The sequence below is a fragment of the Macrotis lagotis genome, chromosome 1 (genome assembly GCF_037893015.1).
Source record: "Macrotis lagotis isolate mMagLag1 chromosome 1, bilby.v1.9.chrom.fasta, whole genome shotgun sequence".
Classification (NCBI taxonomy): Eukaryota; Metazoa; Chordata; class Mammalia; order Peramelemorphia; family Peramelidae; genus Macrotis; species Macrotis lagotis.
The window spans coordinates 308,660,794-308,686,037 of record NC_133658.1 but is presented as its reverse complement, the minus strand read 5'-3'; the positions used below and the strand labels follow the sequence as shown (position 1 = coordinate 308,686,037).

Sequence of the window (25,244 nt, the reverse complement as noted above, 5' to 3'; positions counted from 1 at the left end):
CTCCCCAAACACTCACAAGCTCGCTCTCTCTCTCTCTCTCTCTCTCTCTCTCTCTCTCTCTCTCTCTCACACACACACACACACACACACACACACACATGCGCACGCACACAGAAAACATCATGAGCAGACAAGGCCCGAATTCAAACACCCAGACACTAATTGCATGTATTCCCTTTATTGAACTGTACTAGTTATTGCAATCAGATTAAGTCACATTTAAAAAGCAGACCATCCAGTTGCACTGAAACCGATTATATTCATTACATAGTTTTAATCACTGTCCGGTGAACTGGCAAATCCAATCAAAGCATTAGTCTTTAATTAAAAAATTAAAAAGGAATATTCAGACGATAGCCAAGCAATCACATCACAATGCACAATTACCTAGGATTGCAATTTAAAAGGAGTTTAACAAAGCAACAAAAAGAAAAAGAAAAAAGAAAAGAAAGAGCAGAAAAAAAATCACACCTAATCTTTTTTTTTCCATTTTTTTGGGGGGAAGGGGGTGGAAAACTATCAATATAATACAGGGAGAACGAAGGACAACAGCACCAAAAAGCGATCTCTCTAACGCTAGAAACGTAGTCTGCCGCGGAAGCTCTCAAAGTATACTAGCTAAAGCGGGACAATAAAAAATACTGAGCATGGAATACTTTTAATCTCTTCCATTAATATTCATTTCCAGCTGCTTATAATAGCAGCGCCTCATGGCCAAATCATTAGAGTTTTACATCTGGGTTGCAAATGACACTTTGATTGGATGTAATGCTCAAATGGCCCTCCCCACTGCGTCTCCGTCAAGTCTTCTGCAGAGAGGAGTCCTGTAGAGCCAGAAGCTCACTGCGCGTGCTGGCTCAACGTGTGGTTCTGGAAACACGAGAAAAGGAGACACGCATGAGGGGCAGAATAATAGAAAGCATGTCCATACCCTCCTACTCACTGCCATTTACGCGGAGCGCCGCATAAAAGCTTCTCAATTATTACCAAACAAAATGTAATAAAGAAAAAGGACCCGTAAGTAACGGCTGCCAATCCGGCACATTTCGCTTTGTACTCAGAGATCCGTTAATGCTGGCACAGACCTGGGTGCCTTCGCTTGCCCTCCTCTCTCTCCTCTTTTTTGAGACCCGTCAAGGACAACCATTGGGACATGAATACTCTGAGAGAAGGGGCAACGTCAGGGGAGGGAAGAAATATTAAAAGGGCTCCCCCCCTTTCTCCTCCTTGGGAATTATCTTTGCAGTAACAATTAAGAGGAAAATAAATCTCTTATCACCTTGAGACCTCCCCACCACATTTCCCTCTATTCTCTGGGTAGTGGCTCCGAGGGCTGGCAAAGAGAGGCACCAGATTGCGCCCTGCTCTTCTCAATCCAAGGAAGACTTCGGTGGTTGCCACCGAGTCTTACCTATGGCACAGAAACCACTGAGTCAACCCTGAAGGAAAAGCACTTTTTAAAAGGATGAGGAGCCTTGGCTGTTGGGCTTGGTAAACAAGGGTGCCTGGGCCGGCTCCCAGGGGCTGCAACCAGCACCTGCCACCCCAGAATCACTTCGATTCAAGTAGGGAAGCATTAAAACCTGGTCATGCTGCTTTGTGCCAGAGAGAAATAAATCACAATGCAATTTAGGAGCTGGGTTTTAGAGCCTCCAACCAAACCATTTCTACTTCTTGAGAGAAGGTTATCTCCTCCCCAGCTCTCAAGGGGAGCTCCATCAGGGGCTCATAGATTGCAACCAGGTCTGGTTTCAGTTGATAAGGTCAAACCCCAGAGATCAGTGGCCACAACTGGCCCCACTGGTCTCAGGGAATGCTAGGTTCACAAAATAAAGGGGAAATGGGTTTCACCCACTCCCTCATTCTGAACACACTCTTGTCCTTTAACCTTTCACATACCACCACTTAATTCATTATATTATCCTTGCTTAAAGGGGGTGGAAAAAGGGACCCAGTGGTCATATGATCCAAACCCTTTCATTTTACAGATGAGGAAACTGAGGCCAAGGAAGACCAATGACATCCCACAGCTGGTAAGTGGCTGACTCGGGATTCAAACTCGGACCTTCTGATTACAAGTCCAGTTCCCTTTCCACTAATTCACATAACATTCCTTGTTAAAAAGATAAACATTACAAACAGTACTGAAACAGGGATGAAGAAAGAAGCAAAATCCTTTCAGTTCCAGAGAATTATGTGGGGTTACCACAATAGCATCACTCTAATGATAATGGTCTCCTGGAAATAGTTAACACATGAATCTCCATTCATGGGCCAGGACACTCCAGGTAGCCCTGACCCCATTTAAAGCCAGGGTAGTTTCCAGATCATGCAGAGCCACCAAGTGACCACCAGGTGTCAGACGTGGTGTTGCGTTCCTCAATCTCTAAGTTCTCTGGCAGAAGGAGAAACTCTAGACACTCTGCTCATAGGAACATGGGATCCCATATCTAGAACAGGAAAAGAACTCTTAAGGACAGGCAGGTCACCCTTCATTTTACAAGGGAGGAAACAGAGGCCCAGGGAGTTTGCCCAAGATGACATTAATACTAATCACTTGCAGCTATCTACCAACTACCAAGACTATTGAAAAGAGGAATGTGCTTTATCTGGAAAATACTAATTAGAACTTAGTATCTTGTTTGCATTGTCTTTTTAAAAATCTGATCACCCATGGAAGAATTTTTAAAATGTGTGATCTGGAAGGGACCTTAGGGACTTAATAGTCTAACAGATAATTTTGCAGAATTGAAAATGAAGGGCCAAGGGGCGGCTAGGTGGCACAGTGGATAAAACACCGGCCCTGGAGTCAGGAGTACCTGGGTTCAAATCCAGTCTCAGACACTTAATAATTACCTAGCTGTGTGGCCTTGGGCAAGCCACTTAACCACATTTGCCTTGCAAAAAACTAAAAAAAAAAAAATGAAGGGCCAGAGAAGGGAAGACCCCCTTGGTTGACTGGTGGTAAAGCTAGATTTCTTAATGAGCAGGCTGGTGCTCTGGGAATGATTAGAATTGGTAGTGTTTAGTGCCAGCTTCAATTCCAAGTCCAAACTAAGGGACCTTGCACAATTCATTCTCTAGAGTTGAGTTTCTCCATTGAAAAAATAAGGAGGCTAGATAAGATGATCACCAGTATCTCTTTCAGTTCTAAATCCTACAATCTTCCCTTTGATCATATACAACTTCTAGTCCTCCAAAGTTAAAAATGCAAAATAATCATAGTACATGCTTGATGGGTTAAATTGGATAATTATTTAGGCCAAACTTATCAAGGATCTGGAAACTCAATTTCTTTTTTGACAATGGAAAAAAATTATTATTTCCTCTTTTGCAGATAAGAAGATTGTGCAACTGACTGGTCAGCTAGGAACCTATGACCATCATTTCCAAACAAAAGGACTCTGGAGAGGAAAGAAAGAAAAGAGCAAGAAGAGGAATAATGTCACCATTATTTCCAAACAAAGGGTATTTAGGGAAGGAGAAGGGCAAGAGGAGGAATAAAGTCACCAAATAGAATTATTATTGGTAAACAGATTATTGACCACACTAACAAACTGCTCCAATATGATTAAAAGTACTTGACGGCCCTATATGCGGAATGCATTGAGTGGTGGGTTGTTTTGTTTGGGACAGAGGTGTATATCTGGGTGTCCGGTCTGTCAGTGTAGGGGGTGGGGTGGGGTGTGAGTGGAGTAAAAAAAAGGTGGGGGGAAAAAAATCCCCAATCTCCTTGTTCTCTAGTCCGTTTCTGGCTCAGTGTGATAATGACTACTCCAATCTCGCTTCGTTAGGATTCTATTTTTAGACTGTGCTGAATACCAGTAATAATAATAAAGGCAAAGGAGACACACAGCCCACCACAGTGGGATCGAAGCCCAGCCTCTCCAGGCTAGAAAGGACCCACCCCTCATTGAGGTGTTGTCATTTAGGAGATAATGCACCATCAGCACTGAATACAGGGTGCACACTCCACCGTCAGGGAACATGATTTCAAACCTGTGTGACTCTGGCATTGATTGCAAGAGGCAGGTCAATAAAGGAATGGTATGTGGCTCTAAATCTGATAATGAAGCTCTCTGAGTGGAGCCTCCCCCGCCCACAAGCATGCTGGGCCCACAGTGGCTGGAGACCGTGGCTGCGCCGGCGCCATTCTGGGTGAGCAGGAGCACAAAAGTGACCTCACTGTTCCCCCTTCCATGGCCAGCTCAATCCTGCCAACTCACACCTCTGCCCATGCCGTTCCCTCTTCCTGGAATCCCCTGCCTTCTTTGTGTATCTGAATCCTAGCCATCCTTCAAGGTCTCGTTCCTGCCCAAAGAGCCAGGAACATTAGCTTTCTTCATCTGAACCCCAATAGTATTGAATGTTTACAAGTCAGTTTTTTTTAATATTCCCTAAAACTGCCTCAATTTGTGTCCATGTATTTTTTTCCCCAATGAAACCAAGAGTATGAACGATGTCTTTGTCTTCTCCTGTATTCCCATGGGGCCTAATAAAGGGTTGGAAACACAGTAGATACTCAGTAAATGCTTCCTCTCTTGCATTGCCCTTACCAGTAGTGAGTTACACTCCCCAGGCTTGGACAACAAGGAGCAGTCCAGGCCTTTTTTTTCCTGACAGAAGAGCTTAGAAAAGTCATCTTCCTTCACAAAAGACACAAGAAAACCTGCCCCATGGGAGCCAGTCATGGCCAGTCTCAGATGCTGTCATTTCCTGAAAGCCTGGATCTTTCTCCCTCAGCCCTTACGGGATCCAGGCTTTCAGGGGTGCTTAGCAGAAGGCCTCGAGGTCTTGGAGAACAGTCTTTGAGAATTACTATGGTCAAAACAACTCCCCACAGCATAGGCAGCTGTGTCATGAGCCTCTTCACGCTATGAAAGACTGGTCCTCAGACAACAGATACAGAGTCTGTCACCAAGCCGGCAATGGAATGGATGCTTTCCAGTTAGATAAGAGCTGGCAGAGATTATGCCACACTGGTCTGGTTTTTGAAAACCCTGCATCCTGCTATCCATCTATCCATCTACCTATTTCTCTGTATGTATGCATGCATGTATATGCATAGGTATATATGTGTCTAGACACACATATACGTATACGTATACATATACGTATACATATACGTATACATATACGTATACATATACGTATACATATACGTATACATATACATATACATACTCAGAAATTTGGAACTGGAAAGGAGACTAGAAGTTATTGAGTTTTACCTCTGGAATTTTACGTAGAGAAAAATGAGGTCCAAAGAAGGGAGGGTGACTTGCCCAGGATGACATAGGGAATAAGCCAAGATTTAAACTGTGGAATACAGAATCCAAAGCTAGTTCACAAATTGCTTCATGCAATTAATTAAGTTTCCCACAACAAAAAGACATAATTTATATCTTCTTAATAATTAGGAAGATAGCATTAAGACTTGAGGGCCACTTCTTTAAGTCCTTTTTGTTACCCCAATATTATGAAATGAGTAGAAAGGAAAAAATTTTCCTTTTATTTAGTGCCTTTTAAATAAAAAGATGCTTTGATTTTTCACTGATTATAGAGAACACCCAATGTGGAAATGTCTTTTACCAATGCAAATCTCAACATATTTTACAGTTTATTACTTAGGATCCTGAGATCCTAAGCTAAGTGATTGGCTAAGGGGTCATATATCCAGGATGCATCAGGATTGGGGGAGGGGCAGGGAGAGAGTCAGAAAGAGATGGGGGAGGCAAAGAAATGGAGACAAGCAGAAAGAGGGAAGTGGAGGGGATAGAAATCAATGACTCAATGACTTTAGGAGTACCTTCCTGGAAAAGTACCAAACTATCTTTATGGTGACCATATTACCTATATGACTGACCAATAGATGGATGGCCTTAGTTCCCTTTCAGATTTAAATGCTTCATCTGGTCCAATCTCTTCATTTTACAGATGGAGAAACTGAGGCCCTGAGAAAGGAAGATGGATAACTGCAATTGGATATTCGGCCTTCTTCCTAAAAATTCATCAGCCTGGAAACAGCAATGGCTCTGGATTCAGATTCCCTGGATCCAAATCCTACATCTTAGGCTTATGACCTATATGACATGACCTTGGACAAGGTCCCTTAACTAATCTGGGCTTTATTTTTTTTCAATTGTGTAATGCGGAAGATTGGAATAAATAAATTCAGAGGTCCCTCCTAATTCTCCATCTATAATCTTATGAATGAAGTTCCCCCTTGCTGCCTTGGGAGGAAGGGTGAGGAGCTTGGACCATTTACCTGGAGAAAAGGGAGCAAAGTTAGTTGGAAGCATCTTGTGAACTGGAAACTTGTTCCAGAGGTCATTGTACAAGATGCAGGGAAACAGGGAAGGAGCAGATGGGATACTAAAAGGAACTAAGAGAGAAATATAGAGAAGACACGGTCTTTGTCCTTTGTGGTTCTAAAGTTGGAAGGACAGGACTTACCCATGGAAGGAGTATTTTAAAAAAGACAATGAAGCAACGTGTGATGAGGGGGGTCAACCCTGAGTGGACCCCAAATAAGGGAAGAAGTATCCTTGCTAAAACTTAACAGGAAAAGACCTGCCAGGTAGGCTCAGAACTGGCATCCACATCCATAAAACTGGGGATGGGGGTGGAGGGACAAAAAGTGCCCCTTGTCGGCCAGGGCCTCCAAACACCTGTGCGAAGTAACTCCACTCTGAAATCGGCTGAAAATTCACACAGTTCAATAACCCTAAAAGAAACTGCAGCTCCTTTCCCCCACAGCTTCGAGCTGCAGAATGAGGGATAGAAGGGAACTCAATCAAGCCTTCTTAAAGGGCTCCTTCCACCCGGCATGGTTCTCACAAGGGCATTTTGGCTTAATGTCTATTTTTCTGTTTATGCTTGTGCTATATTTAGCCCTTTTAGAAAAGGAAGAAAATCGTCTTTTAAAGATGCTACCAACACCGAAATGGAACCCTTCCTGGCCTCCTAAAGGCCCCGGAGGGGAAAGGGGGTGGTGGTGGTGGTGGAGGAGGGAGGCCCACTCTGAGGCTGGCTTTCACGCTAGGGCTCTCCCTGCCTGCCAGCAAGTCACAGGTGTACGACAGAGGAGCAGGTGAATAAAATAAAACAGCAAAGGTGGGGAGGGGAGGGGGAAATGATGGTTTGAGGCCATAATCCATCCACTCTGTAGTGTAATTGTGCATCTGCTATAGATCGAGGTATTTGGTACAAGCCTGTTCCGGAGACAGACTGCCTAGGGACGCCATGCTCAGGCACCCCAGGACCATATGTTAGAGATGGGTGAAGGGGTGGCATGGGGAGGCTGGCAGGCCACTCTAGATGCCAACAGAAGCCATGAGCATCCTAGGGAAGCAAGACCCCATCTGGGATTGAGAGAAGAGCCCAAGAAATTGCTCTTTTCTCCCCATTTGTAGCCAAGATAAGAGGAACCACTCTCTTTGTTGTTCATTCACCCAAAATACTTTCTGAGCCTTCACTCTATAGCAAACACTGTGGGAGATTCAAAGATAAATACAGGATGGTTCTTACCTGAAAGAAGCTCATAGGTTAGTAGTTGGATTCTCTTTCCCTAAAACAACCTGGAAGTTTAAAGCCAGATGGGTAAAGGGATGGGTTGCCCCAACTCAGTGGTCACCTCTGCCAGGAAGCCCTCTCTGACTTAACCTACCCAGTCAAGGTGATCTCTACACATATATTCATTAGCATATTGAATTCTTCTTGTGGTTTAGTTTTGTTTGCACATATTTTCCATTTGGACACATTTGTTTGGTCCAGTGGATAGAGCACCAGGTCTAGAGTAAAGAAGATACATCTTCCTGACTTCAAATCCAACCTCATAAACTTATCAGCTATGTGATCCTAGGCAAGTCACCTATCTGCCTGAATTCTTTATCTGTAAAATGAGGGCACACTAGAAAAGAAAATGGCACATTCAAGTATCTTTGCCAAGAAAAAGCACATGTACAAAAGTCCACTGGGTCATGGAAAGTCAGACACGACTGAATGGTTGAACTGTTGTTCAACCAAAGTGTAAACTCCTTAAATCAGAGACTCTCTCCTCTAGTGCTTAGTAAATATTAGTTTAATGATTGTACTTTCTGTCATGGGGAGGGGGGGAAAGAAAGAAGGAGGGAAGAAAAATGAGGAATGCAAAAGCTTACAAAAAGATGAATGTTGACAATTCAGATCAATGTATACCATGGAAATGATGTAAAGACTGGCAAATTGCCTTCTGTGGGGTGGAGGGAGGGAAGGTTAGGGGAAAAATTGTAAAACTCAAAATAAATAAAATCTTTAAGTAAAAAAAAAATGAATGTTGAAAACCATCACTGCATGTAATTGAAAAAATAGAATAACTCAAAAAGAAAAATAAATGTTTTTAGTGAAATAGTAAATTGGTGAAAACTGGTGAAATATTAATAAAAACAATGAAAATAATAATACACAATTCTCTTAAGATTTACAAAGAACTTAACAATAACTCTCTGAGTTAAGCAGTGCAAATTTTATCACCATTTTACAAAAGAGATAATTGAAGTTAAATTAATAGTACAAGGTCACACAACTAATAAGAACTGGAGCAGGAATATGAATTACAATCTTCTGACTATAAAATATTCACTTCCCTTATCCATAATTGATTGAATTCCTACTTTATTACTTATGTGATTTCAAGAAAGCTATTTAACCTCTGTTGGACTCAGTTTCCTTATCTGTAACATAAGGGGATTAGACCAGACAGTATCTGAAGTCTCATCCAACTCTAAATCGATGGTCCTGAGTTTCCTTCCTCAGAAGCACCCATTCTCTTTTTCTATAACTCTTGTTCATATTGTTCTCTCATTGCTTCTTAAGTTATTAGCCCTTTTTCCTCTTCCTAACTACAATGAAAACACCTTGAGTTCAGGACTGTGTATTCTACTACTCTGTCTCCTTCACAGGGCTGAGCATAGAGAAAAGGATGGAGGCATGCCCAATGGACTGAATGACTTCTTCCCATTCATTCCTTCCTTCTTCCAGAAATCTCTGAGCAGAGATGACAAGATGCTCCCAAGAACTATATAAAGAGTGTCAAAGACTGAAAAAACTTGGGGGGTGGAATAGAGGAAGGGTTGCCAGATAAGTTGACATGATGATGATGATGATCTTCATTAATCACTATATTTTCCAGAAATTACTCCACCAACTTTTCAAGAAGGCTTAAGAATTCTTCCCCCCGCCCCCGTATTTTGGCTTCTTTTCTAGAATTTACTGATATTGTTCCACATCTTTGTTATTCTCACATCCAATCTGTGTTCTAAGCACATTCACCATTTCCTTCTCCCCAGAACAATATTAGGGAGGGATGGATAGTCTCAAATTGGTCCCTATGGGGAAGGGAGGGCAAGAATTTTGAGATCATAAATTTAGAGCTGGAATGGAACTTCATGTTGTTCAGTCATTTCAGTCAAGTCTGACTCTTCATGACACAATTTGGGGTTTTCTTAGCAAAGATAGGACAATGATTTACCATTTTCGTTTTCAAGACATTTGATGGATGAGGAAACTGAGGCAAACAGAGTAACAGGTGATCTTAAAGGTAGAAGAGGAACTGAACTGTCAACAAAACAAATTACCCGGGCTCTAAGCCTTTCAGTTCATCATATATGATGGCTAAAACGGCATCAAATACTAAACCACCATGCTCACTCCCTCCAACTAGAACAAAACCTCTTTTTAGGCAGGGAACCCTATCTTCCAATTCCTCTATCTTCTCCTAAAATACCTAGCATCTAACATGGTCTAAGTCACAGAGTAGGAACTAAATATGTAATGTTGAGGATTGTGGTTTTTAAAAACTGACAGACATATCTTCTTCCCTGCTTAGAGAGATGTCAGAAGACTAAGATACACATCTTGACTCCAACATGTATGACCTCTATAACTGTGGCCAAATCATAGGAACACAGGACACCAAACTGCAAATGACCTTAAGGATCACCTAGTCTAAAACCCTTCATTTTAATATATTAAAAACTAAGGTTTCATTAGAGAAAATACCCTTTTAGTTATATTTTATAACTTCATGTTTCCTTATCTGTAGAAATAATAAGATATGTTATTATCTAACTCATAGACTTGTGAGGAAGTCATATTATAAAGACACTTTAAGGTTTGCAAAGCACTTTACATACAGTATGTGAGCCAAACCTCAAAACAAAACTGTGCTATTATTCTCATTTTACATGAGGAAACTGAGGCAGAAAGTTGCTTGCCCAGGGTCACAGAGTTAAGTGTCTAAGACAGAAACTCAATGCACTCTGCAAGCAGTAACCTATGTATAATTGAAGATTTTCACCATTGTCACAAGCCCTTTGTGACATTGTCAAGGCAGGCAAACTTCACTTTGCACTCCTCTTCTTACTTCTGTCTACATATCATCTAGTTGCAAGAGTTTGACAGTGTTGCCAAATGTCCATCAATAAGGAGAAGCTTTTTTTAACCAACTTGACTTGAAAAAAATAGATCACTATGGGCAAAAGTACATGGGTTGGGCCCCACCTCAGCCACTGGGAGATTAGTTTTCCCTAATGGGGACTGGAGGTGGAGAGAATGGGAAAAGCCATGAAGCTTCAATTAGTGCCAGGCTAGCCCTAAGCTTGCAGGAATGGATGGTCAAAAGGGAAGATACTGTAAGAGGAAATCCAAAAAAAAAATCAGATGAAAAGATAAATGGGAGGTACTATTTCTCTCCTTTTCTCCCTCCCTCCTTCCTTCTTTCTATCCTTCCTCATTCTTTTGGGTTGGGTTTGCTCCCTTTTCTGCTGTGGTGTTGAAGAAAAAAATCACCTGTGTCCCCCCCCCCTTGTCATTTGTGTGAGCTTATTTTTAGAACAGTTTGACAATCGTCCAAGGGTCTAAGACGAACAGATGGCCTGTCTTAAAGCTTCATATGTTCACTAGTTTGCACTTCTGACAAACAGTAAACGTACTCGAGAGCGTGCTATAAACAGGGCTGAATGAATACTCAGAACACAATTTAGTTAATACACTTCATTAAAACTGAGAGTGATATTCATGGCTCCCTCCAAAAGCCAGGTGACATCCCTCCTCCCTGCCAGGGCAGCAATGCGATGCTGGCATAGCTGGGGTCTCAATTTCTTTTCTTCTTTCCATCCCAAGAAAGCTCACACAGCTTCATCTTGCTTCACAGCTATCTCCCCTATCACTGAGGAGTTGCTTTGTGGGGTGGTTGTTGTTCCCTCCCCCCCCTCCCGCTCCCCTCTCTCAAAACAACAGCCCATTGAGTTATCATGAAACTCCTCAAAATGATGTCAAGGCCAGCCTCCATCTGCCTTCAGAAGAATCCCCGAAAATGGCTTGCCAAGGCGGACAGGGGGTTAGCATCTCCTTTGCATGAAGGGGAAAGCCGGTGTAAGGTTTTTCCCTTCACCACGTAGACAACAAGCTAGGCTGTTGTCTGTCACTCTGGATCAGCAGGAAGCGAGTGTCACACCATGCTTGGCCAGGGAATCTGTCTTGTGTGAGTGACTCAATTAAGTTCGGAACTCCCAAGCTTTTAGGAATCTCTTATTTTGAGGAATGGCACTTGTAAAAAGAAGGAAAAGAGAGGTGAGGGATTAAATGTGGAGAATTCATTGAATTGGAAGGGCTCTCAGCATGTCTAACACCAGACCAGGAGTCCTGATCCTGCCTTGACCATGAACTAGTTGTGCGATCTTGAGCTGCCTTCGGAGGCCAGCAGTGACTTCTCTTTCACTGGAGGTCTTCAAATGGAGGCATGCTTTATCACTTGTCAGGATAGAGCTGAGGAACCAAGGTTACACTTAGGACTGAAGGGAAGGTTTCATTTTCAGCTTTGTATCTCTGGCCTATAGTGCTTTTAAAATGTTTATTGATTGACTGGTTGATGGATCAATTCATTTCCTGAGGTAGATTTCCCTGAGTTGTTTCCCAAGACTTGCTTTTCCTTAGTTCTATTCAGGGCTTATCCCTGAAATGGGTTGAGATAACCCATCCTCCATTTGGAAGAACTCAAATTTCAAACTTCTTGGAATCTCTTGAGCCTGAGACAGGGTGGCAGACTTTTATCAGTCTCCCATTCAAACAAGACAGAAGGAATATTCTCTCAAGAGCTAAAGAAAGACAACATGGTACAGTGAAGAGAGCGATGCAAAAGAGAAGGTGAAGTCAAATCTCACTTCTGCCATGCTACCTGGGTGACCTTGGGAAAGTTCTTCAACCTCAATTTCCACATCTGTAAAAGGAAGAGGTTAGACTACAAGGTGGAGCTCTGATGCTATTAAAGATTCTATGAATCCCCTCTCTGAGAAGCACATGTTCCTTCTGCTAACTCCAGAATGCAAAGATCTGAGCTAGAGAAGGTCCAAAGCTGACCTATCCATTGAGTGGGAAATATCTCATTCAGCTGGTCAGCATCCTCCCCATAAAAACACTAGATAAAAATGTTGTTGTGAAAGAAAAAAAAAGTAGAGCAAAGCCCAGGGGAGCCATGGTTCCCTACTGTGGTGCTTTGGAAATAAGACCCACCAGAGAATATATTATTAAGAGAGAACCAAAGTCTTCTATTAGAGAACCTAGCCGGTAAACACACTCCAATTCACACAGTCACCCAACAAAACAAGGCAACTAATAATAGCTGCCCTGGGGGAACTCAGGCTCAGGGGAATTATATTCTAAAATGCAAATGTCCCCACATCAGTATGTGTCTTAGTCCATGCCAAGGAGCAGAGGAAATAAAGGAAAGATGTTCTGTTACGAGCAGCCTTGTAAAAGGAGGGCAAGGAATGGAACTGTTATTGTCACATTCAAATACAACAATGAACTATTTTTAGAACTGGTCAACCAAAAATTCAAACCTCATTTTGCTTCCTCCCCACCACCATCATTATTTCCATATGCCTCTGCATCCTGGGTGACCATTACCATTGATTCTCCAAAGAGTAGAAAAGAAACAGATAGTGTATTCAATCTTACCCTAGACCATGTCCTAAGTAGAAATTCTTCATCTAAGGCAAAAACAGTTTGGCATTGTTGATGGTGGAGGGTATGGTGGGGGTGGGATTAAAGGGAGATTTTATTATTAGTTTTTCTTTTGGATTGGGGAATGAGAGGGCAGCCAGAGACAGAGAACAGTCTGACCCAACATGGAAGAGGACCTAAAGTCAGGGTGATCCATCCCCCAAGAAGGCTGACCCAGATCCCTCAGAGATGAGTTCCCAGAAGTTGCAGGAGGAGCAAGAAGAGACAAAGGAGCAATTGGATCTGGGCATGGACATTACAGACAGACCATGACAGGGAAAAATTTCCTCACTTTCTTGTGGGTAAGTTTATTTCCCTGCTCCACCCTGGGATACTGGCACTCTGGAATAATGTCCCAGTCATCATACCCTAATAAGAATGCTAGACCTGATTCCATTATGATCTAGCTGTGTGACCTTGAACAAGTAATGGAAGGTGGTAGGAATCAGGATCACAGGACCACCTGTCAGAGAGGTCATCCTAGTGAATACCTGAATGGATTTGGCTTGGATTAGATGACCATTGAGACCTTCCCAACTGAGAGTCTGCCACATTTCCTCAACCTCAGTGCCCTCAATTGTCAAATGGACTTAAACAATTCCAGCCCCCAACTTACATAATAATATAATATTTATGTGGCACTTAAGAGGTCTGCAAAGTGTTCTACATACACTGTCTCAGTGGATCTCCAAAACTCTGAGATGGATAGTATTATTCCCATTTTGTAGATGAAGAAACTAAGGCTCTGAGAGGATGCAACTGGCCTATGTATGATCTCCCATGCTAGTCATTGTCCAAAGTGAGACCTGAACCTAAATCTTCTGGATGCCTAGTCTCGAACTCTATCCAGTCCATTATGGTGTGTCAACTTCCCAATAGGCTTGCTGTGAGAATCACCCCAATAAAACATGTGAAAACAAAAGTGTCTTTGGGAAGGATTATTATTATTTTCAGAAAGCTGTCTGGGCTGCTATACCTCAGAAATTCTGTCAATGAGGACTGACTACCTTAAGCATGGACAAAATAGGTGGTTGCCCACAAGAGAATGACCCTGGGAATTCTCCCCCTTCCCAAAAACATTGCTCCCCATTGGCCTGGCACATTAATTTAAGTTCCCAATATTAAAGTTAAGGGTCTTTAAAAAGAATTATATGGATTGGATTATATTATATTTATTATATATATTGTATGTCATGATTATTATATTACATTACATTATATTACATTATATTACATTATATTACATTATATTATATTATATTATATTATATTATATTATATTATATTATATTATATTATATGGATTAAGGCAGTCTATCTTGTGGAAGGGGAAATAATACTTTCCCATCTCTATGCATCAGTTTCCCCATCTGTTAAAAAAAGAGGGAATTGAATTAGATAATCCTCCTTCAGGTCCCTTACAATTTTGAAAACTTAAAAACACTAACAGACTCTAAGTAGAACATACGAACTAGGACTAATTTCTCTGATTCAGCCTTCAACCTTCATTGTCACATGGCAAGAACAGGGCTTGGCAAAAGAAAGGAAAGATACAATCAGAGAAACAGAGGGTTATCTGGTGGGATAAGTCAGGTAGGAACCCTCAGTAGGGAACTTCAGAAGACAGCACTGAGCACTTGGGAATACAGGGAATGGATAGGAAGAAGGGCAATGGAAGGATTAAAGTCAACTACACAGTTTGCTAGGGGTTAGATGCTGCTCCAAAATGGCCAGGGTTTTGCCCTCAGCAAAAGTCACTGCCCATCAACTTCCCCACTCTATGGGACAGCTATTCAGGTAGGGCTATTTTCATCAAATGCAAGGGGAAGCTAAGAGTAGGTTGGGGCCAACACCTTTCCATCTTTCCCTTTATACTTAATGTATTCTCCAAATAAGTTTTGTTAGGCTTTAAGGCAAAAAAAAAAAAAAAAAAAAAAAAAAAACTAGGCAGATGACCTCTTCCCTTCTCCATTATAGAAAGCCTAGGCTGGCACTGTCCCTCAGCCAAAAACAGATGGATATGCCAGGGTCTAGTTCTTGCCTCTGCTTCAGATTCTTTTTCCCATTCTGTCTGTCCCTGCAAATGACTTTTCCCCAGAGACCTTTTAATCCATTCTCCAAAATGATTCATAAGAGAAATAAGGCACTGGACTCCAACACAACAAATGGAGAAACTGTGAGCCACAAAGGAGGAGGGAGGAATTTGACAATAAACTCAGGAAATCAAAACCATAGAGTAGAAATGGTATTTAAGGTCTTCATTATTTCTTTTAATTTGCAGGCTTCCAATTATAGAAGTTGATAACATTCAATTCAATAAACATCTAATACTATGTCTAAGACACTATACAATGGGATAGAGATACAAAAATGAAAAACAGCATAGTCCTTGCCTTCATGGATCTTACAGTCAACTAAGGGGTAAACAAAACAATAAACATACATGGAAAAGTGTTAGCAAGGACAAAGATCAGATACACACAAAGAGCTTTATGATAATTTGGGACCAGAATACATTTTAGCTGGCAGGATCACATAGGAGGAGAATTAAAGGAAAAGAAAGGGTTCAAACTGGTAGGAGGAAGAGGAATTTGTTCCTGCCACAGATAATGAGGATGGGGACTAGCGGGGACAAATATATGAAAATATATGACAAAGCAGGATGAGATTGGGAAGAGCTTGTAGGTCAGTTTAAGGCATCTCAGTGAGATGATGGAGAGAATTTGAATTTGGCAGTCAGAATGCTAGCTATGTGATCCTGGATAAGCCACTTTATCTCTCTCAGTCTCAGTTTACTCCTTTGTAAAATGAGATTAATTATAGAACCTATTTCCCTTAGCAGGGGAGGGCAACCTCCAGTCTGCAGGTCATATTGATCCAGTGTTGCCAAGGCAACCAGAGGTGGGACTTGAAATTCAATAAATCTAGGGGGCTTTTTTTGGAGGGGGGGTTGAAATAATTAAATATTTGACCACTTATAGCCTGCGAATGATGTTATAAGTATCCAAATGGTCCTAGGCAGAAAAAAAGGTTCCCTTTCCCTGCCTTAAGGCAATATGTAAATACTGATTGTTTGAGTGTGTAGATAAGACTTCTCACTTTCTATATATCCTTTTCTTTCTCCTCAAATCTAGAAGGATCCAGGGCTAAAAATACAGCTTCTTATCCAGAAAAAATTGACTCATCCAAACCCACATACTCCTGTGCACACACTATAAAGGAGGCCATGCCCAGGCCTGGGCCACAAATATCAAATCCTGCAGTTGTTGAATTGTTTTTCCCTCTTGGGCCCTCCACCTCCAATCTACTAAGATATTCCCCTGGGTATCTGAGATTTGACTCTTGATTTCCAAAGTTGCTTCCAGATACCTTTTTGGCCTTTGATTAAAGAATCCAAATTCCTACTACTTACAAAGGACAGCTCAATGCACTGAGTTATACAAAATAATGCCTTATTTCTTTTGGGGAAGGTCCTCACAATGAAGCCCATAAGAAGCAGTTCACTCCTTCAAAATGAGTAGCAGACCTGTCCATGGGATAAATCAAACTATCACTGGCCAAAATCAATGGAAGCTAGAGCAAAATATATTTAATTCCATTTTCCCCAAAACTTTTTAAAACTAAGAATGAAAGGGCTGTTTTCTTGCTCTGGCCTCAAAAATAGCTTTCCTGAGCAGGAAAGTTTGGGTTCTCACATCATTAGCAGGCCATGTTCCCCCTTAGTCAAACACAGCATGATTCCCCCCCAAAATAATTTCCACAGTCCACATGGGGTGGGACCCTACCCCCAAATTATGGAAAGATAAGTCCCGATGATGGAAGACAACCCTAATTTGTGGTGATGAATTGTGTGCATGCTCCAATGACCAAAACTGCAGCTGAGACCTATTATATTTAATGATCAAGACGTTCTTGTGAAAACACTCAAGCACACGTGTCATCATCACTCTGGACAGGAAGCCCAGACTGGCTTTGGGGGAGCAAGCCAAAAAGGAGTTGTACGATGAGACGCCAAAGGTTGGAGAAAAAAAGGGAGGCACTGACCACTGTCCCGGAACCCAGCCCCACTGAGAGAAGGATGTTGCTGTAGGCTGCCTTCAGTGAATCTCTGTCCCTTCAGAGGTCTGGCTCTGGGCCATTTAACATCTTAAAAGAGATCTTATATATTATATTGATACCCAATGGCTAAGCAGCCCTGCTCACGTAGGTGGGGCTGTGGAGAAGATAGCTCATAGTAAGCTGTGGCTGGCTAGAGATAACTGGTCAGTGGAAGAAGGAGCTGTGTCTGCAGCTGTAGAATGAAGACATAGACAAGTTTTTGCTGTCCACTTTGGAGGGGCAGTGGTGGGGAGAATTCAAAATAACAGATAACCTTCAATCATTGGCTTGGCACATCCCGCAGAGAAGGCATGTGCCTGTGATGTAACTAAGTCTAATTTCCATTTGGGGGGAAAACTGGTATAAGTGATTGTTTCTCTGTTTTCTTGCCATGTGAATGGGATCTCTCTCTTTGTTCTTGATCAGTGACACTCATCCACACTTGAACAACTCAAAAAAGAATGTTACTTCTTCCTTTACCTCTCTCTGCTAATGGTCCCTTCCCAGCTCCAGTTAGTATTATATTCAGTTTGGTATTTACCCTTGCTGTGTATAAATCCCATTATTGGATGCTGGGCTCACATAGTTAGAGATGGCACAACCCCTACTCTCAAAGAATTCAGTATCTAATGGAAGAAAGGCATCTACTCAGGTAACTCTGATGCCAAGGAATGTAAAACAAGTATGAAGGTAATATATTTTTTAAGGTTTTTGCAAGGCAAATAGGGTTAAGTGGCTTGTGCAAGGCCACACAGCTAGGTAATTATTAAGTGTCTGAGACCGGATAAGAATCCAGGTACTCCTGACTCCAGGGCCAGTGCTTTATCCACTGTGCCACCTAGCTGCCCATGAAGGCAATATTTAAACAAAGTTCTAAAATGAAATATGATAAGGAAATCACTTTTATATTTTTTTAGGTGTCTTGCAGAATTTGCAATAATTCATTCAATTCAATCCAATAATCCAAAAAGTATTTGTTGAGAGCAAAGAGCAAAGCACTCTACTTAACACTGGGCTAATGAAGAAAGAACCAAAATTATCCCTCACCCCAAAGAACTGATATCCTTCTAGGGGAAAGAAGAGGAGGGAACCTGAGCTACTCCTTGTTATTCAATTCAATTTATTCATATGTTGTTCTATAGGAATCTTTTGTGTGCATGAGTGTGTGTGTGTTTGTGAATAAGCGTGTGTGAGACAGACAGAGGGAGGAGCAAACAGAAGGTAAGTCCCTAAGAGTGCTTTCTGACTGTCTAGATTAAGTTGCTTCCATTTGATTGGGGTCTACCACAAGGATGGGAGCTTTTATCCCACAAAATGCAAACGCCTTCACGACAAGGTCTATGTCTTATTTTCCTTCCCACCCTCCTTCGTCACACTGCACTCAGTATTAGTGGGTACTCAGTGGATGGTGTTGACTAATGGGAATGATGCCACTCTGTATCAGAGCTATTGCACAAATCCCTGAGGCCTCCCCTCCGACACCAGCATACTGATCACATGTCTAGATTTTGTAAAAACTTCAAAAGAAGGAAGGGAGGGTCTGTGTTAATTATTGACACAACAAAATTAATTTTCTATCTATCTCTCTTCTGTTCCCCCCTCTGCGGCACCTCCCCACCACCTCTCCTGTGAGCTCTGATGCAATGTTACTGACTGGCACTCCCGAAATGCCAACTTGCATTTCTCATCATTAATTTCTTTCTAAATGTCATTAGTAATTGTTATTGCCAGACCAAAGAGTGCAATCTGGGCCTTAATAAAGAAAGCCCAGCTCTCATTTCTTTGCTGGTGTTAGCACCTCTTGGCCAGGCTGGGCTACCAAATCCTGGCAGAGACTGGGGGGCTACATTTCCAACCAGTTAGAAAGACGGATTATTATATCCAGAGGTAAAACATGCCTCATTTTTAATATTAATGGATATAAACATGTCATTCCTCCACCAGAGGAGCAGTCTGTGAATGCATCCTTCAGGACCCCAAACCAGGAAGGATTCAAAGGTGAGGCCCAGAGAGGAGGGAATTTTTCTTGGGAAGCATTTGGTTTCTGTGTCCAAACTCGGCATTTTCCTGGCAAGGAATTTGCTGCTATGAGTGCTGGAGACATTTGCCACATTAATGATGGAGAATCTCTCCCATTCAAGATCTCTAGAAATGGAAAACCATCCAGGGCAACCATAAGTGGTGACCAGCTGTAATCTCTAGGGACAGAAAATTATCCTGGGTTAGGGTAGATCCTAGGAAAATCAGGTCCCAGGAAATATCACCAACTTCACAGAAATCACCTTTTTCCCCCCCCTCTCTTCCTTTCTCTCTTCAGTGTCTTCCTTTTTTTCTCTTTCACTCATTTTCTCTCTTTCTCCCTCTCTCTTCCTTTCTATTCTTTCTCTTTCATTTTCTTTCTCTCTCTCTGACTTTCTATTCTTTTTCATTCTCTCTCTCTCTCTCTCTCTCTCTCTCTCTCTCTCTCTCTCTCTCTCTCTCTCTCTCTCTCTCTCTCTCGGCAGGAAGAAGGAAGATGGAAGCAATGTTTATCAAATGGGTTGGTTTCTCTTCCTCAAGTTCCCCAGTCTGTCATCACACAATCTCTTTCCTCCTTCAACAGCTTTGGGTTAGGACTGAGTCCTTCCTCCTGACTGACCCCTGCCCCTGCCCCTTCCTTCTCACTAAACTGAAGGCATTTGGTCCCAGGGGCAGGCAGCAACCATTTGGATGTTGCAGGCAAGAAGCAGCTTCCAGTGAACACAATGGCAGCACAGACATTGGGTCTTGGCTGCTTCCACATATGCCCATCTGTCAGGATGGCATGGTGCCGCCTCTAAAGTTGGTTGGACCCTTGCCCCAGGGCATAAATGACAGGCAACAATGGGCAAAGCCAGGCAGCCTGAGGACCCTGTTCCAAGCGCCATCTCTGCTCTGAGCAGAGCCCTCCGGGTGCAGCCAGTCCCCCAGTTGGCCCTGCCATCCACACTGTGTCCTCTCAGCTCATCATGCAGACTGAAGACCTGGGGCACACTAATGACTCAGCCCCTGAGTTTCATCTGAATTCCCTCACCACTGTCCCCTTCTCTTTCCCTCTTTTCCTTCTGCTCTCCTCTTCTATCTGCCTTGACAATGAGTGAGCTGTACAAGCTCCTGTAAAGCTACAATGACCCGCTGTGAGATGGCGTGAGTCATGGAACAGTAGTGACTCCAGCCATAGCCAACTAGAGCAGAGAAGTTGCCTGCCTCCATGCTGACTGCCAAGGGTGGCAATCCAACCCAGGCACGAGAGCCCCCTCCCCACTCTCACCACCTCCTGAATCTTTGCCTTGGGCAAAGGCAACAAAGGTGATACAGCTCTCATTCATCAGGCCTTGCCTGTCCACCCATGGCTACATCACAGTCACTTTAAACCTTTAAAGGACTTTAAGAGGACACCTTTTCTACCCCTCTGCCTTTGGATTCCAAGCTCTGTGACAAAGAATTACAGACTAGAAGAGCCAGAAAGATCGGAACCAAGCCCCTCTTCCTACAAGTAGGGAAACTGAGTCCCAGAGTAGAAAAGACTTACTTTGGATCATAAATCAAATCAGTATCTGAGACAGAACTAGAATCCAAGTCCCCTGACTCCCAGTCAAAGGAAAGGGTGGTGATGTAGCATTTTTAAAACTCTGAGAATGGAGTCATTTGGTTAATTCCAGGAATTTCAGGACCATCCTACAGCTCTCCATAAGTAGTGACCCTAAGCAATATGTTCTTCTGAAAGCTTTCAAGGTGTGGGTTACTTGAGTAGTTACTCAACATACCCATAACATTTATGGAGAATACTATGCACATGATCTAGTGGAAAGATCACTAGACTTGAAATCAGGGGAGACCAGAGTCACATCATCCCTCTGATGCTGAACCCCTCTGAGGACCAGTTCTCTCATCAAAGACCAGCAGCCAGAGCATCACTGTAACCTAGGAGACAAGGATACCCAGACTCCAAGTAGGTCTCAGAGTACCAGCTCCAATGTAAAAACCAACAGAAACCACAGCAGGAGAGTTCTAGACCATACAATGCCCTCTTGGGTACTGTGGCTTCACACTAAATAGAGGTTCATGGTCTCACAACCAGGGATTCTCCCAAAGTGAGTCCAAAATTAAAAGTAGGATGCTCAGCCAAAATGTCTTTAAGAAATCAACCCTTCTCTCCTCAACACATACCACTGGGCCAAGGCCTGCTCTCCATCCTTCACTAAAAAGAAGCTGCCTTCTGATCTGTGAGGAGCCTCACGAACAGAACTTTCTTTAAAAGATACAGTAAAGGAAGGGAAGAAACCTGATACTTACAGAATGCTCAGCCAAAGAGTAAAATGCTAAGTATGTGCCTAGAGCACTTTTAATTTTTAATTATTATTAGTTATAATTATCTGACTGTGTTTGACTGAAGCCCAGCAATGCAGTGGAAGAAAAATGATATTTTCCTCTGAATTTATTAGTTTTATGAAGGGACAAATGGTTTTTACAAATGGGCTCAATGGCCCTTCAGATTCATTCTTTTCTATCTTTCTTTCCTCTTCTAGCCTCTCCAATCCCCTCTTCCCATCCTTTATTTATTCTCTCCTTCCCTCCTTTATTTCCAAAGTGGCCTCATCTTTCTGATTCCCCAGCTGCTTCAAGTCTCTCCTTCAGGGAGGGGACAGCTGCTGGGTGGGATTGGAGTCTCATGCCAAAAATCCAGCTAATGGCTGAGACACAAAAGGAGTCTCTTTGGAGAGAAACACTTCATTGGCACAGGCAACAGAACGATCCCCCTGAATTACGTCTTGTGTGTAAATTCAGGCAGAGGGAGGAGGTAGGGGAGGAGGAAGGGCAGGGTTTATGGGATGCTTCCAGAAACTAATAGTCCCCCCGAGGAGAAGATTCTAAACTGAGCTTGTAGAAGAAACAACAAGTTAGGGGAAGTATTTCTGCCACTGTATTGAGCCATGGGGTGAAAAAGAGGCTGATCTTAGGACACAGTGCTCATAGACGGAAGGGGCAAAGGACAGACTGCCCTTCTATTTGTACTCAGGGTCAATTTGGAAGAAGACACAGAGAAAGAAAAGTGGCAGAATAGGTGTGTCTCTCATCTCCTCTTATGTGACAGGGAAGTTCATAAAGATCACAAAACTGAAAAGAGCTCAGAGGTGCCTGGTTCAATCTACCCATTTTACAGATGAGGAAACTGAGGTTCACAGAGTTATCAAAGGATTTGTCCAAGATCACATGGACATGGCAAGCTAAGGATTAGAACCCAGATCCTCTCCTTCTAAACCTAGCTCTCACTCCATAGCATAAAGCTTTCATACTACTTATAAGAATTTTGTGAAAAAGACCTTCCAGGGTAGCTAGTTCTTGAGTTTACCAGAAAAATATTCACCACTGGCAATGACTGAGAGCTGAAACTGGATCATTTTGGACTGAGAATGAAGGAACGAATGAATGAATGAACAAATGAGTGATCTGATCTTTCCTACATTACTTTTCACCCTTGCATTGCTGTAATTGCTTTGACTGCTCTTTTGGAACCTTTCCAATTCAGACCACACTTGGAATATAATTCTATTCAATGGCACAAGCACTTACCCTGTGTTAGGTACCACAGGAAAGAGAAGGGAAGCTTAACAATAACAACTGCACAATCCTTTCAGTTTTAAAGAAGCCTCTCCTCTCAACAACATTATGAAGCACGGTTAATATATGATTCTTTTCATTTTATTGATGAGTTCATAATAGTACTATGACACACCCAAGGTCACACAACTAGGAAGCCTCAGAGCCAAGACTCTGGTTCCAAGGCCAGTGGTCTGTCCCATTACTGAATCCAAGCTAAGATATCTGCCTCCAAAGGGACCCACAGTTGTGGAGACAAGTTATATGCATACAGCCCAATTATGCCACAACAGAAAGCAGCATGCTAGAAATGGCTAGACTAAGCCTAACAAAGAACCAGAAGTATATGGGCCATGTGGTCTGCAAAACATGTTCTGAACAGAGACGACTTTCAAGCCCTTATTTCTCTGGCCCATCACCTACTTCGTCACTTGGAGAAACCAGACAAGCAACAAGCAATGCATGTAGCTGACTGATGCGATTTGACACTGTGCCTGCAAGAGGAGAAATCCTTTCCCTCCACGGCGGCCCTTGGAACACCTGTGCTTGCAAGGACCTGGCAGGTACCCTGCTTTCTCCCCATCTGAACAGTTCGTGGGTTGCTTGTTAGATCCCTAGCTTTGCTTTTAATCAATTGTAATCATTTAGCAGGAAACAGTATGATTAACCGCACACAAGCAAACAGCATGAATTAATCCTTTAAATACAAATGCTCCGCCGGTGCGGTGCTGATTCCTTTGAACACAAGTTGTTGAGAGATGTACGCATATACACACACACATAGAAACCATGCTCCCAGTTTTCACCCTCCCCAAAGAGTCTCAGGAGCTGCAGCTTCCACTGGGTCTATCCTAGAGAAAAGGAGGATAATGTCTTAGATCAGGGAGCATGGAACAGCCTCACCCAGACACTAAAATGCTCACAATCCCAGATTGTTTATTTTAGAATTTGGAGGAACCTCAGAGTGATCATGTTATTCCAATACTCCTCACTTTACAAATGAGGAAATTGAAACAGGAGGTGAGGGAGGGAGAGAAAAAAGAAAGGAAAGAAGATTTACCCAAGGGTCACAAAGTAATCAAGTAGTATAACTGATTCACTCTCAGCCCTTCCTTCTGAGTCCAAATCTGGTGCACCATGCAACTCTAGCCCAATGACTGAAGTATCCCTCTGTTCACTCTACAAATAATAATAGGATCCCATCAAAAATGTCTATACTCACTATTTAATTCTTTTTTGACATACAGAGTACCCAGAATTATAGCTGAAAAAGTTGCCAAAGATTAGCTGTGCTCATTAATTTAACTCAACAGATACTGATTAGGTGACATTAATGACCTTCTCTCTCTCTCCCTACTAGTTTGTATGATGCCTGTCTTTTTTTTTCACGTCCTTGCTTTAATACTAAGACAGCTGGGAGAAGTAGACATTTGGGAGCTACATTAAACTTAGACCATTGCACAAAGGAACCCTGGGGTCCCACACCCCCAATAGCTTCTTGGTCTCATTGCAAGAGTAATCCCAATTCTCCTGACTTTCAAGATTCCATATGTTCATGAACCCTGGCTTCTCCCTATTACCCAAAGTCACAGAATGTTGGAATTAGAAGGCATTTTAGAGATTGTGACTCAATTCCCTCCTTTTTTTTGGCAGATAAAGAAACTGAGGCCAAAAAAGAGAAGGTATATCCAAGGAAACAGAATATGATAGAACCTGGAGTTGGCCTCCAGGTTCAATGGTTTATTTGCTTATTTGTTTTTCCTCCCCTTCTCCCATTAAGGTATTTTCTGGATAATATGTCCTCAAGTTATGCGATGGAGAAGAAAAGCTTGGTATGATGATAAGGTCAAACCATTTAACTAGTCTAAGGCCCCAGCATACAACTCCCCATACTGTTTCACAGTTAAATATCACACTTGGATTTTTCACTGTGTTAGAAAATCCTTGCATAATGATCAGCAGCATAACGACTATGAAAACGTAAATGCCTACAAAATCCTCCTCTCCAAAGCTGGAAAATTACAATTCAAGTTACTTAATGAAAGCCGTTATTTGCATAGATTTGGCTATGCAACAGCACTTCCACATTTAAACGCTCTGTAATTAAAATCATTAATTGCAGAAAATAGTGGCTCGTTAAGGCTATAATTTAGCAAGGTTTTCAGCATTTGAGGATTTGATTTAAAAGGTTAATGTGGGGACCCAGGAAACCACCACCTCAGATGAACCATGCTAGGATTGGGGTTGTGAAGGGGGGGGGGAGGAAGAATGGTCTACCACACGGAGAGATCTGCCCATTGCCCTGAACCTGCCACATTAACAAGGTGTAGTGAAAACTCGGGCACACTTATGCAGATGAGGCTCAAAGAAAAAGGGCAGGCAAAAGAACCCTTGGGAGGCTGGAGGAGGGGAAAATAAAGGGAAGAAACACAAAACCTGAGAAAGAGAAAAAAAATCCCACATCCCTCCCTTGACATGACAGT

General features: G+C 42.4%; 1 protein-coding gene across 4 annotated transcripts in view; it reads right to left on the bottom strand.

Annotated features, from left to right (window-relative positions):
• Nucleotides 1-25,244, bottom strand: part of ZNF423 (zinc finger protein 423) — a 403,178-nt gene continuing 377,934 nt past the window's right edge. For all 4 annotated transcript variants that reach the window (XM_074211383.1, XM_074211385.1, XM_074211384.1 and 1 more), the window contains one exon: nt 1-870. In XM_074211383.1, the coding sequence (XP_074067484.1) occupies nt 841-870 (30 nt within the window). In that variant the 3' untranslated portion in view covers nt 1-840. The remainder of the gene's footprint in view (nt 871-25,244) is intronic.